Source organism: Melanaphis sacchari, unplaced genomic scaffold (genome assembly GCF_002803265.2).
Source record: "Melanaphis sacchari strain LSU unplaced genomic scaffold, SCAv2.0 Contig23_pilon_pilon, whole genome shotgun sequence".
In the NCBI taxonomy this organism is placed as follows: domain Eukaryota; kingdom Metazoa; phylum Arthropoda; class Insecta; order Hemiptera; family Aphididae; genus Melanaphis; species Melanaphis sacchari.
The window spans coordinates 996,079-1,011,324 of NW_020271114.1; the positions used below are offsets into that span (position 1 = coordinate 996,079).

The following is a 15,246-nucleotide window of genomic DNA, read 5'->3' on the forward strand; positions in this document are numbered from 1 at the left end:
TTTTATACAACTAAAAATAAAATTATTTATCTAATGACAAAAACATTTTTTTTTTTTTTCTAGCATTTTTATAATTTTTATAGTGTACATATTTTCTTTACCATTGTGCTATAAACTATTATTTCTAGTATTAAAATATATTTAGTAATACAATTTTTTTTTAATGGTATTTTATCTATTTAATTTTAAAGTATTTATAATACTGAAAATATAATTAATAAAACCTTTATAATACATACCTATATCCAATACACAGAGTTAAAATTATTTTTATGAATTCTGTGATATACCTATATAATTTATATATACATATATGTGTATGTGTGTGTCAAAATAAGTTCATTTTTTAGTAAAGGACTATAACAACTTAATGTTGTTCTAAATAAATATTTATTACTATCTATTATTTAATAGAATATACGAATACAATTATAAATATCTATCTAGTATTAGATTACTTACCATTAAATAAAAATAATTAAATTAAAATATTTACTAGTTTACAACCACTTAACACATTTGTTACTCGAAATTCCACATTTGAGATATATTTGATTCGACCAAAATTAAGCACTCACCGAACATTGTAGCCAAACTCACATTTCAACACTATAGTTACCTCTAATGTTGTGCTTGTAATTTTATTTCAATAAATAATAGACGTAACTAAATAAAACCAACAATGCAATGTACTTTGTTTCAAGGATTAAAGTAATAAAATATAATATTATATTGGTACTTCAATTTTTGTTTACAAAAAGCATTGTTGACACACGAGAAAAACCATTTTAAGCTGAATAAAACTATTTTCTTTGTCCAGTTTAAAGGTCTGTGGATCCAATGTAATTACAGAATAGACTTTCAATGCATGTCCGATAAACAAAATCTATCCGTAGCTATGAATTATTCAACACAACCGAGAGGCAATATTTACCTGCAACATCTCTCCTATCCTTTTTTACAATCAGTGTAACTGGGGGTTTTTTTTCAATTGCGGATAAACATATGCTTGATTATACTGAAATTCAACATTGACAAGTATAAGAAAATCATAAACTTAAAACTAAATCTAATAACTATATTTATGTCCATCTTCGTGAAAAATTGTTTAGTTAAAACTTAAATACCTGACTGTGATCAAAAATAATCATAACAAATTCGATTTCGTTCTTAATAAGAGAAAATTAAATTTAAACTTTTGTCGCATCTTACAATATGCTTTGATAAATTATTAAAATAAAGAAATACCCTTCTTTTATAGTTATAAGTAATAAACATTTTTTTTTTTTTTTTTTAAAAGCAAAGCAACAACCCCAAAAAAGTTTTTTATGTCATATGCGTATGTCGTACACAAATTAATCTTCTAATTAACTAACTTGACATAAGAAAAATCACAGAAAACGTGCATGTAGACAAATTACTCTTAGCTCTGATAACATAAATATCTTATAAAAACTGTTTAGAGTTGCATTAACAAACATTTGAGAATTTTAAAAATGACGCAATAACAACTTTTAACACAAACTTTATCTTATAGAATGACAATGAAGAACATCTTCAAAATTTAACATTTAATATTAATGGTTCCAAAAACATAAATCAACGAAATTAATATGTCACTGAAATTAAAAATTAAATAAGCTCGGTTCTGCAATAAGGTTTATTATTAATTTTATGATAACGCACATAGTTTATATTGTTTAAAGAACTTTAAATAGGTAGATATTTTAAGAACTATTATAAATAAAAATATTATATTTATGCTAGAATATTGGACATTTTTAATATATTTTATGCAAACTAAACATCGACGTCCAATAAAAATTGAATGAAAATTTTGATAATATACAATTTCAGCTAATAAATTAAATTTAACAAATCAAAAATTAGTTACTACTAACTAATTTTGAAATAAAATACTTACATATAGCATTTAAGAAGATGTGCATTTGGGTAATCATAACGATAATTATAATAATTATTAAAATTGCTGTAATGTTTATGCGAATTTCATTCTAACTCATGGTACTTTTTAAGGAAACACCGCAAGATAGAGACGTTACAATAAGCTTCCAGAGATGAGCTGTTTTTATTGTATAATCAATATTAATTCAAGCTTATATGGACTGTTTTGATAGAGACCAAGAGTAAATTTCTTACATAAAATGGTTTTGGTAGTTAAAAAAACATACTTACAATAGATTAGGCAATTTTCGCCATAGAATTTTATTTTTAATAGGTGAAATGGAAAAGAAAATATTATTAGATGTATGAAAATCAAATATATCCTTATGAAACAAACTAAAAATCAATTTGTATGTAGCCTTTTAAAATAAACTAGTAACCAATTTGAATATAACTTCTATTTACTGATGTGTGTCTGCAATTTTATCGATGACCTTTACGTAATTTTACCAATGTATTTTTTTACTTATAACTGATGACAGCCATCATTGTGTTTAAATAATGTTCATATTTAACATACAATATATAATAAAGTCAACAATTGTACTAAAATTCTATTTTAATAAGCCATAAATACATGATATTATTATAATACAATATAATAACTAATAAGTAATAACACATCAATTTATTTTTAAAAATTATAGCTAAAACAGAAAGTATTTTATAAAAATAAATAAATATAAATACAACATAATACAATTAATATTTTTCACTTTTAAAAATTACTTAAATACAATAAATGATTTATTTTTATTTACAAGTCAATAAACAATACATTTCTTGACATTCGATCTATTTTATAATACCTAAAATTTTAACTAAGCATTACGATTTATACTGTTTTTACTTTTTACTATTATTCATTGATGTACAATCGTCACCGATACTTAATTATAACAATTATACAATTTACTAGTAAATAAATAGTAAATATCTGACAAAAAAAACCTAATCTTGTTGAGTCATATTTTGATGTGACTTTGATTTTTTCTATTTTGTTACACCACGAGATCACTTCTAGCACTAAAATTCACCATAGCTCCAATCTCACGGCTAATAACCAAAGTGACTCGGTATACTCGTAATAATCATTATCGGTTCCCGATAATTTATTTTAAGAGCTAATATTTTATTTAAAACAACTTAAATAAATTTTTTTCAAACATTTTCCATCAATTAAATCAAATGTGTTTTCACCAATTAATAATAATTATTGATCGCCTCTAAGGATTGAAAAAATACGCACGGAGATCTACTGGACATATTAACTATAATAATATGTAATCAGTCATTCGGTTAAAAATAAATTTTATTTTCTACTGTTGTTTTTTTTTTTTATATATGCGGTTATTTTATTATAGGTAACTTCATAAATTTCTAAATAATCAAACAATACAGCACTTCAAAAAGTTTTAAGTCTACGTGTATAATCGAAGGTTATTTGACTATGGAATATTACCCTATAGATAAACAAAATAAATTATTAAACAAAAAAAAAAAAAAATAACAAAACAAAAAAAAATTTAATCAAAACAAAAATAAAATAAAAATTGCTTTTAAAGTAATGGGAAACTTATATTATATATCCATACACACTCGGCAAGGAAACACTCATACAAAAACATTGTTTCCGGTGTTCGAGAGTCATTAACAAGTGTAAGATGTTTTTCACACAAAAACTTTCAACATTCTAACACATTTATGTGTGTTTCAACCATGACTTTTTTCGCTCCATTTGACAAACATACACGACAACGTGTCCGTCTTTCATATTTTTTCTTTTGTACCCACCACTGTACAATAGCAGCCAATTATTGCGTTTGTAAATATTATTATTTCTTATGTATAGTTATAAGTATTAATCATATTATACACAAAACTCAAAGTAAAAAGAAAAACTGTCACTATGGAGACACCACCGCCACATGTACAAAGCAATGAAAAAAAATAAAAAAGCAAATTATATATTTTAGAACTGTTTGAGTAGCAATAAAAGTTTGGTTCGGTGTTGACGATAGTGTAGTGTTTTTACTATCATAAAGTCTATCGTCGACATTTTCTAAATGGAAAGCCGAAAAACATCAGTAAGAACTGACGAAATTGAAGCGTTGGATGAGGTGGGAAATTATTATAATTACCTACTACCTACCGTCTTATTAATAAAAAAAAAGATTTAAAAAGTCTTTTAAACCTACAACATAGAAAATGTACGTTCAGTAGCATCAAATTTACGTTGTTAGCTTTAACATTAAAAGTGAAATGACTTATTATCAAATTTAAAGGTAAGAATATTATCTAGAGTATCTCAAAGGTTTTTATTGATACTTTAATTTTAAAATGTGTTATTAAAATTTTATTTTATTTAGATTTAAAATTGTTATACCTCACTTTAAAATTAAAATACAAATAAACACTTTCAAGGATTCGATTTATAATATGTTTACCTTTAAATTGTTAATTGGGTAATTTACTCTATTATACCAAAGGCGATAACGCGAAATTGATTTAAAAAATATGAGTGAAATAGTTTAAAATTAAAAGTAACTTCAGTTATTTTAGTACAAATAAAATATACGTATAATAAATAAATAATAAAATGCTTTAACCATCGTGATTAGATAGTTATTGAAAGAAGTATAATAATTAATTCAAATCACGATAAGCTTGCACGCGGAACTAGTTTACCAATTTAATCTTTACAATGATAAAAATAATAATCATCATTATCAATAGAAATTTACATCACTTAAAATACACTCAATTATTCCAATATAATTAAATTAAATTAAGCTTTATTCTTGCTTTCATTTCTCATGATATATATTATAAATTATTTTATATCAAAGCTTCAACATATTAAACTCAAATATATATATTATAAACAATAGTATATAATTTATCAAATATTATATAAAATACGTATGACAATGTTTAAACAAGTTAAAATTTCGGTTTATTAATCTTGTGTTTAGAGTTTTTTGCTAATTCTTAATATCCAGTAAATTAACGTTGATTTTTAGTTATTGCCAGAAGACGACTTTTTAACGTCTTCGAAACACCATCAAACTCATCAATTACGAATATGGGAAGGCCAGAATATTCATGAAGATCCGAAGAATGCTGAATCTTATGAAATCGAAAAACGAGAAGTAATTATTACTGTTAACAACTTCATTACAAAGTTATACATCGAGAGTCAACAGTTCAAAAACCAAGGTTTGAAATAATAATTCATTTTTGATATAATAAAACACTCAATTTAAAATATTTATTATACATCGTTATATATAGACATTATTAATGAAGGTATTACTTATTAGACAATATGACCAAAGAAAAGTATGAAGAAATGGATGATTTAATGGACCGATTAGAAGTAGCTCATAATTTAATAACCAAGCTCAGACAATTGCTAACGATGGAGAAAACTGACTCGGTAATGGACCATTCGTTAAACAGAACAAGATTTTTTAAAATGGACGAAGACTACAGTAAACATTTTATTTATATTTATATGTATATATTATACATATTATATAATATAGGTATAATTATTAATGTGCATTTTTTAGAAACACAAAATGAAGAACGAGAAAATATTCGACAAAAAGCATTGGTTGAGAAAAAAAGAAAAGTCAAATTATTTAGTGAAACCATAGACTCAATCGTTGAAAGATATAATTCAGTAGTTGAAACGATAAATGCCCCAAATGATTACAAGTTTCTAGACGGTATTCAAATATTAAAACGCTTAGTTATTTTTTTTCTTTATTATTCATAAAATTTATGTTATCAGAGTTGAAAACGAATACAATACCTTTGGAATTGAAAAAAAACATAACAAAAAAGAAAAGAGATACGAAGGTAAGAATGTAACAATGAATTGTTCAAGTAAGAACTTGTAATCAAATTTACGAAAACCTTTACGGACTTGACAATTTCTAAACTCTAGAAACATGACTGTATATATTATGTAACTTCATTTAATTTTATATGAAAAGTCAAACATGGTGTGTCTTGACTTTAAAACATCTCGGATTCAATTCTATTGTCAATTATGTAATATTAAGCTATTTTTACTTTTCTTTAAATGTCAAGATTTTATTTGAATTTGCAAAATTCAAGTTGAAAGTAACGCATTTATAATAATGATCTGGAATGATATTTAATTACGGAATAATGGATATTAATATTATATTAACGTAGGAAGTAGAACATATTATTATTATGTTTTGTTTTAATTTGATTTTAATTACTCTGTTATCGGAGCTATCATGTTGTTCTTAAACATCATTTTTATATCATTCTTTGAATCTTAAGTATATAGTACAATTTTAAATATCTAACACAATAACTTAAATGCATTTTGTCTAAAAATGTAATTTTAATTTTATTCGTCCCATTATTTATTAAGTGTTCTACGAAAAATTTTATCGTTTCGACTTTCAATTATTCATCGCTATTTATAGGTATACAATTAATGTAACTAACAAATTATGAAAGTACTTAGAAATAAATTTATTTCTTAATTTATATTGTGGACAAAATCGGATGCAGTTTAGTGCTTAGTGTATACTATATTTTTCATTATTTCAATTATTCCGAAAACTTTCTGGAAAATAAAATAAAACACAATTTTAGATTAAAAGTTTAAGAAAATCTTCCAAGCTATTGAAGTCAGATTAACATGTTACCAATTTAGTGTATTATATAAATTTCCCTAAATACATATTATACATGCATAATAAATAAATATTGTAAAATGTGTATAAAAACCTATAAAACCGTAAAGAAAGTTAAAAACACTACTGGTATATAAAATACGACAAATGGTCTGGTTAATAACACTTTTATTTCAAATATAAATCGAGAAACTCGAATAAAACAAATTGTTTAAGACATAAATATCTATTATTATATTAAATATACCAAAGAAAATATTATTATTCGAAAGAATATTAATCACCGCATGCAAAGTTTTAATATAAATCCATTCAAATTTAACTTTAATCCCAGCAACAGATTGCAATACGACGTGATATTTACTGTACAGTCTTATAAACTTTCTAATGGGTTAGAACAAATTATAACGTTTAAAACCAAAACCAATGATCGTATTGCAAATTCATTTAAACTTACAGTTGAGCACTCAAATGGAATATTAATAATATACTTTTTATTATAAAAATAAAAATAAATGGTTAATTTATTATACCGCATCAAATAATCTAAATTGTCCGTTTTTCAAATTTAAATTTATTCAATGGTCTGCATTTAAAAAAATAATTAGAATAAATGAGAAATATTAAAAAAAAGCTTTAACATAATTGATCATTTTATGTTACGTTATGTTTTTCGTTCAATTTTCTAAATTGTATTGTGTTAGAATAAAGGTTCACATTGCCCCATTAAATACAATGACAATTGTTGTTCTTACAAATTACAATTGTATTTTATATAATAATAATTTGAGAACTGTACGTATTCCAAGTTCCATCAATATGGAAGAATTGTTCATTCAGTGATTCGTGTCTTTTTATAAATAGATATTATCATACCAACATCACATTCCCTTATTAATTATTCAAAACCTATTAACAGCTGTTAAAATTAAAAAAATTAATTAAGAATCATACAATCATAAAAATACTAATCACCTATATGTTTTTTTTTTAAACTGTACAAAACAAGTGCCAAAACTCAATACGTATGGTCGTTCATTATTTATTAAAAATACGATTCGTGAAAAATGTATGTATAACAATATTGAAGCAGTATTACATTTTTATCGGAACAAGATCGGAATAAAATCCGACACAATATCGCTGTTCGAATATGGCGGTGATATTCAGATACATCAACCCACAGCGCATTCGTAAAGAAATAGCGCGGCAGAGAATGGGAAATGTTGAAAAAAAATCATTCGTTTTTAATATTCTTTCTTTTTTATTATTATTCACACAAAAAATCCACTTGAAAGGATTCCGTTCCGTGTTCGAAAAAAAATTCTAAAACATACCGACCATCAATCAACCCGAGGCCAATATAATTTACACCTGCATTTGTAACTCATACGCATACGTCTGGATATATTACATATAAATCATATAATATATTATGGTTATCCTCGACTATGAAAATCGTCGGTATCGAATGATATTATATTGTACCTAATAATATCAATAATAAACCTACACGGAGGCCGCATGCATAAAACCCAATGCGTTTTAGTACCTATGTATATATTATATTTAGGAGATTTTTTTATCAAACAATACTCATTAATTCAAAAACTATTAACATTATTGAAATTTATTTTTTTATTCATATTAGACTATTATAAAACAATAATTTGAAGAAAAAATATATTTTTACCATTTATTGTTATTATAATTTATACTTTTTCTAATTATAAAATACATTTTTGATTCCAAAACAAAATATTATTGGAGTACTTGATTACATAAAAATCGAATTTTGGACAAATATTTTATAATTTATAAATATTTAAGGTTTTGATGAGCAAAGTAGAGTATCGTAGCTGAAGGTCTAAGGGTGCTCCATAAAATGTTGGTCCACTACTCCGCTCATCTAAACTTTAAAAACTTATTAATTATTATTACTAATTAACTATTCGTCTGAAATTTAAATTTTGAACATTAAAAATATTTTGCTTCTAAACATATCCAAATATGTAAAAATATTTTTTTGATAAAAGAATCACCAGATTTATAATACGAAATCGATAAGGCTTTATTAATAATTGTAACTTGTTAGTACAAGACTATTATCTCAAAATCTTAACCATTGTTGTACCGTCATAATAATCGTCGTGTAAGATACTTAAAACAACGTGCTACAGGATTACAAAGCTTACAAACCATAACCAATAATATCATGTATAATAATAATATTGTTATTATATGCCTACATTCCCGGAAACATTCATAACCTATATTGTTAAGATCAAGAGCAATTCATTGAATTGGCATGTATAAACAATTAAATTAATAGTTTTGAACAGTGTGTTTATGTACATTATGAGTAATAATATAATATAGGTCTACTTTAAATTTACTATTTATTATAAGTGTGTTATTAGTTATTACTCTTGACAGAAGTGTCTTACATGGGTGGAGATTAATAATTCTCATGACCTACAAAACATTTTACATTTAAAAACGATACGTAAAAAAATCTTGTTTATATTTGACAAATATTTTTATTTTATAAATTATAATATGGGAATGATTTGTTATATTAAAATTAATTAAAAATTCAATTAAGTATATTTTTTCATTTTGGAAATAAAAGCGATTTATTTCATTAATGATATTATTCAATAAGAAATGAAAAATTTGATAATATTTTTTATTTTCTGTGGCAAAAAATAATATATTATAGAAATATTACGTTCAGTTATAATGTATTTACAACTTTAATTTATGTTTTATGTATTATTGTTTATTTTAAGAAAAAATATGTAAGCTTTCTCTAAAATTTGACTAAATCTTACCCATAGTCCCGTAGTTATTATCAAAATATCCTCTGTAGCAAACAAATCTCTACCACTCTACATAATAACGAGACCTCTTCTATAGATAAACTAAATCGTAAATGCAGTTTCCCCCCTTCTATGTCAAGACCACCAATACAGTTTGCTATAAACTACGAATTACGATAATATTATGCATTATTATTAATATTATTTCTGTATATCGAGAAATATATAATATATAAATGGATATAGAATCGGGTTTACCGTTTTCAGAATCTGAAAAAGCCTCAACTGTTGTATTTTCTCAATAATATTTTTTCTTATCGTTTTATCCGTTCTCTGATTCGGGTAGTCGTTGTGACTCGCAGTGTGCGTGTTGTGCAAACAAAAACGGAATTGGAGCAAGCCAGAATTACGAGGAGATTCGTGTAAAGAGTCCATAGTGTTGTCGCTTAAAATTACAATAAGTAAACATTAATACACACTTTTAACATAATATTAGTAAAAAATATTAAATTTTAAGTCCAACTAAAAAAAAATGAACTAAATACTTTATAACTGCACCCACTACCTATCATTTAATATTATCGTTGTATCATTACCAGATCAGATTTTAGGAGTTTACTTTAAATCAAATGAGAATAATAAAATTTATTGTATTTACATAATATTGTAAGTATCTAAAATATTATTCAATAACGATACATCTGATATAATTTTTTAACAGTGAATGATTTTATACATTTATTTATGGTGCGCCAATGTAACCAATAGTATTATGTTTGAACGGGGATTTGTTCCAAGTTTTGTTCCCCGAACTGGGGCCCTTAGAGATCTTAATCCGGACTTGAATCGGAGTCCTCTATTCCCACACAAACCACCACCGTTTGTGAAAAAAAAGGCTTACAAAATCGTTAACGAACGTCCCGATGACATTAAGACACGAATACTTGGAAATCGTACCGCATACGATATTTTTTTCGCACAAAAACACGCAAGACGATATCGACACTCTAACATCTTAGGTATATTCGTTGGTAGTGTGTGTATTACTATTTTAGTCCTAGCATTCTTCGTTTCGTCGTGCAACCTTTGTTGATTCGGCCACAAACGATTATCCGTGTGTATCATCTTAAATAAAAACGTCATCTCATAGAAATATATCTTAATTCGAACGATACTGTCCATCGAAAATGTATTGCGCGCGTCATAATATCTATCGCGTGAACGGACGAGATACATCTGAAAATTTATGCTACCTACTCGTTTTCTGATCGATGCGTTTGCGAAAATTCGGCGTTCAATTTGGGCACAAACGAATGCTATTTAAATAATAGTAACCGTATTGCCGATTAGAAAACATAATCCAATGGTGTTAAAATGACGCAGCGACCACAAACTGACGTTGGTTGAAAGCCAGTCGTCTATTGTCAACGGGAAGCCACGTGAATCATCCCTATTTATTATCACGAACATTACTATAGATATATATTTTCACGACCAACTAACAAAAACGCGTGAGTCCGATACGCGGTGGTTTGGCTGCAAATGATGATAATAATGTACATGGTATTAATGTATAAATCATAGTCAACAGCGGTTGTGGGGCATAATAATTGCAGTGTCGACCGACTTGGGTACGACATAATATCGCCACCGTCACAATATTATAATATAGGACATAGGCGTTCGTCGTAATAACGACTATTGCAGCGACAGTGACAAACACGCGCTCGGATGTATACAAATAGCAATTATTATACGCGATCAAACAATAACAACTATGATAATTATAGTAGTAACTAGTAGTAGTAATAGTAGTAGTAGTAGTAATAGTATAGTAGTAATAGTACTGATCTATAATAGGCCCGATTATGAATGTCCATTGTGATTGGGAACGATATAACAAAGGTATTTTTTTTCTCGCGAAATAACAAATTCCCGTATTGCAGAGCGTATAGATAATTGCTCTAAATATAATTCTTACGCACGAGCGTGAACAAACTGAGGTGCATCTTCGGTGTAGATTGTATAAACTGTGTACCTATATTATCCTCTCACAAGATTGTGCTTACACTGCACTATACAATAACGATAACATAATATTGTTACAACATGTGTGTGAGTGAGTGTGTGTGTGTGTACATCGGAGAAGAAATCGAAGGATAAAAACCACCGTTGCGTATTATATCGACCGAAGAATTTCAAATATAGGCGCACCTAATTATCATTAAGTTTAATACTATGCAAAGAATACGGTACGCATGATTAGAGCGTATTTTTTGTCATCTGAGCGTATTTTAACCCGATCGATAAAACTGGAATAATCTCAACAATCTAATGTTTCATTTGTCTAAAATTGTATTTAAATACTAGGTAAAATAGACGATAGTTAAGATAGTACCTATATATATTCACAGAATATTATATTATATAGAATATGGATAATGATATACGGTTATTAAACAAAACAGTAGCTGGTTATAACACTTGTAACTGTTATATAAGGATAACCATTATTGAGAAAAGAAAAATATCATAACTAATTTGCCTAGTACTTACCCTAAACACATTTGTATACTTATTGATAATTAATAGTTAAATTTATTATATTTTTTCGATAATTACAAAAAATATGTATATAAAAAAATATTATTTATTTGAGTGCAAGTGGTAAACATAAGACAAGTCATCATTCAAAAAATTAAAAAGTGAGAACATTAAAAAATGACAAAAATTGTGTCTTCTAATTACTTAAAATTATATAAAAAAAATATTTTTAAAAACGCTTGTGTCCTTTGAAAGAATGTCTATTTTAAATGAAACACTCGGTATATTGTGAATATTGTTAGTAGATTATAATATAGAGACGAGAAATTTCGAGACGGCGCTTAATCGGATAACTGCATTTAAAACGTGGTTCGAATGAGATCGGCATAGTGCACTGTCTGCAACTCTGATTGAAAATCCGATGATAACTCGCATCAATATTACTATTATTATATTAAATTCATATAAAACAATTTAACCGTTTCGAACGGTTCACTGAAATATTATAATGTATACTGTTGTCGGTTGCAGAATGAAGGCCACGCCAATAAAGAAGCTAGTTCCATACTCCAGTCACCTTTTGACATATTGAATGACAGAATCGTCGACTCAAATGTTAAACCTACTTACCGTATTATCGGGAGCGATGTCATCAGCTACAAAACTATATACAACTATTCTTGCACTCTGTATGGACTCTATGGTACAAGACAAATGTGGCATATTTTTGAATCATGACAGCATTATTTTTTTTTTTTTTTTTTTTTTAGTTTAAGCCGGCAAGGTCAAAAATAGTTCAAATTTCCCGTTTCACAAACAGTGCAATTTATTCATTTTCTATTTATCTCATTTTTTTTTTTTTTTTTTTATTAAATCGTCTAATTCCTGATAATTTTTCCGTAAAAACTAAAAACAACTCGTGTTTTAATTTGAAAACATCATTCTATACTTAAGCAATGTTTCTAGCTTATATAAACATTTAAAAATGCATTTATTTTAATTATTTTTCTTAACTGTTGTATTTAGTTTTCAACTGACACCGAATAAATAAGTAATGAAATAAAATTAATTTTATTAAATTTTAATTTTAATTTAATAATCAACACACTAAGTATTATAATAGAATATATTAAAAATTCTAATACAACTTATTTTTAGCTGAAGGTAAAGGTTCGAAAAAAGAAAAAGCTAAAGAAAATGCGGCTATAGAAATGATACGTCAAATATTAAATGAACAAAACGCTAAAACGCTGCCAAATCATTTTAAACCATTCAATGAACAAGAGTAAGTAATCGAAGTAGTTGGTTTATGGTAATTATGTATATATCAAATGTGTACCATGTTATTCATTGTTCAATATTATATTTTATGTCATAATGGATAGTAATTATACAATAATATAAACTATTTAGTATAAACTATAAATATATTTAATTCAACACACAATTAGTTTACGCAAATAAATATGAAAATATAAAAAGTTTCATACCATTTTTTTTATAACAATTAATATCGTAAGTACTAAATTTAAGCTAATGATATATTTTAATATACTTATTTTTAGTTCAAAAATTCATAACATACACGTTATGACAAAATAATTTATAAAGTAAGAACGACAATTAATATATATATATATATATTAATTTACACACTGCAGTTTCTTAGTATATTTAATAAATCAAAACATACATCATGAAACTGTAATCATAGTGTACTATGTATGTGAATTAATAATATTGATCAAAACAGAATTTATATTTAAAATACTGTTATTAGTAATTACCTTAAATAGTATTGGTTCAAAACATTAACGTAATGTACCTAAGCTGGTCAATTACATACCTATCATTATATCAATAGATTCTTCAGGAACTCACAATTTTGGTATTTGAAAAATTTTCAGAAAGGATTTCATATATGGATGAGCTACATTGCTTACCAACTCTGACAGTTAATAATAATATATTATATGTATGAGCTATCTTAAGAGGATATCAACCCACCCGTAATTTTATTTATCCGTAAAAATAGCATTGCGTAGATTGTAAGGCAAACTTACAAAGATAGCATTCACAGTAGTGTTCATGCATTTTTCACAACACGTTATTTATGTAACTTTATCTATGTACAATTCCTATTAAGAAAGAACCTCAGCAACCAACCATCAATATATGCACAAAAGTTGCATGACTTTTCTACGCTTCCAACAGCGATAAATGGTTCACTCGGTGGGTCTGACAAACTGGTCGCCGTTGAGATTCTTTCTTAACGTAAATAAGCATAATAATATATAGTAGTATTTTTTTTTTTTGCATAAATATAAGTAAAAAAAAAAACATTTTTGTAATCTTTTAGCTATTGTTTTAAATAACAGATTGTAAATACATTTTAATAAATATATACCTATATAAGTAAAATAATCCAAATAATTCATTAGTAGAGATTCATTTTTTTTTTCATTTTTTTATCAAAAATGTGTGTGTATTCATGTAAAAACCATAAAAATATTAGAACACAGATTAGAGGCTTTATAGCTAATACCCATTACGTAATTATCAATAACCATTTCATTATTTTAGTATTTATAAGACTCTTAATGATAATATTATTAACAAAATAATTATCTATGAAACATTTTTAGAATAAATGACATACAAGCTTTGATCAAAACTAAACAAAATTATACAGAATTTTTAGAAGAAACGACAAAGGAAGACATTTCCTTGCCATTAGTAGTTATTAAATCTAAAAGTAAGGCGTACTTATCAAAATAAGATATTAATATATTTAACAAAAGTACAACTTTAATCACAAAAATTTTAGTTATTTAAATTTAAAACAAATAATCATTAAATTAATTTAAGTATGACACTTATAGAAACTAAGTAGTGTATATTCATTTTAATTTGTTTACTATAATATATTCTGTAATTATATTATTATTATAACAAAAATAACACAAACTTTTTTAACCATTCTTTAGTTTTAAAAAATTATACATAAATTAAGTTAAGTTTTCGGCTATCTGCACGTAATTTATAATTTCAACCTAACAAACAATATATTACAACAATTTGGTAGATTAATTTTATTGTATTTATCTTTAACAAAATATTTTATTTTTTTTTTTTTTTTACTAGTTCAGAGTTCCTAATAAAAAACTATTATAACTCAACAATTACGATAATTTATTCGAAATACTCGTAAAATAATATATTATAACATT

The 15,246-nt window shown here is 25.6% G+C and overlaps 1 protein-coding gene across 1 annotated transcript; it reads left to right on the forward strand.

Annotated features, from left to right (window-relative positions):
• The first annotated feature begins 4,031 nt into the window (after window positions 1–4,031).
• On the forward strand, window positions 4,032–14,794 carry LOC112594717. Its single transcript, XM_025339671.1, has 8 exons — window positions 4,032–4,085; window positions 4,989–5,184; window positions 5,289–5,459; window positions 5,541–5,699; window positions 5,765–5,832; window positions 12,548–12,719; window positions 13,175–13,301; window positions 14,662–14,794. Exons 1-8 carry the CDS (start codon window positions 4,032–4,034, stop codon window positions 14,792–14,794), a joined length of 1,080 nt encoding a protein of 359 aa, XP_025195456.1.
• Window positions 14,795–15,246: the final 452 nt, after the last annotated feature.

Bases quoted from the DNA above. Each gene is read 5' to 3' on its own strand.
- LOC112594717 (XM_025339671.1), top strand. From the start codon at position 4,032: ATGGAAAGCCGAAAAACATCAGTAAGAACTGACGAAATTGAAGCGTTG. The intron at 5,833-12,547 runs GTAAGAATGTAA...TGTCGGTTGCAG, and splicing joins AAAAGAAAAGAGATACGAAG to AATGAAGGCCACGCCAATAA. The intron at 12,720-13,174 runs GTACAAGACAAA...ACTTATTTTTAG, and splicing joins CACTCTGTATGGACTCTATG to CTGAAGGTAAAGGTTCGAAA.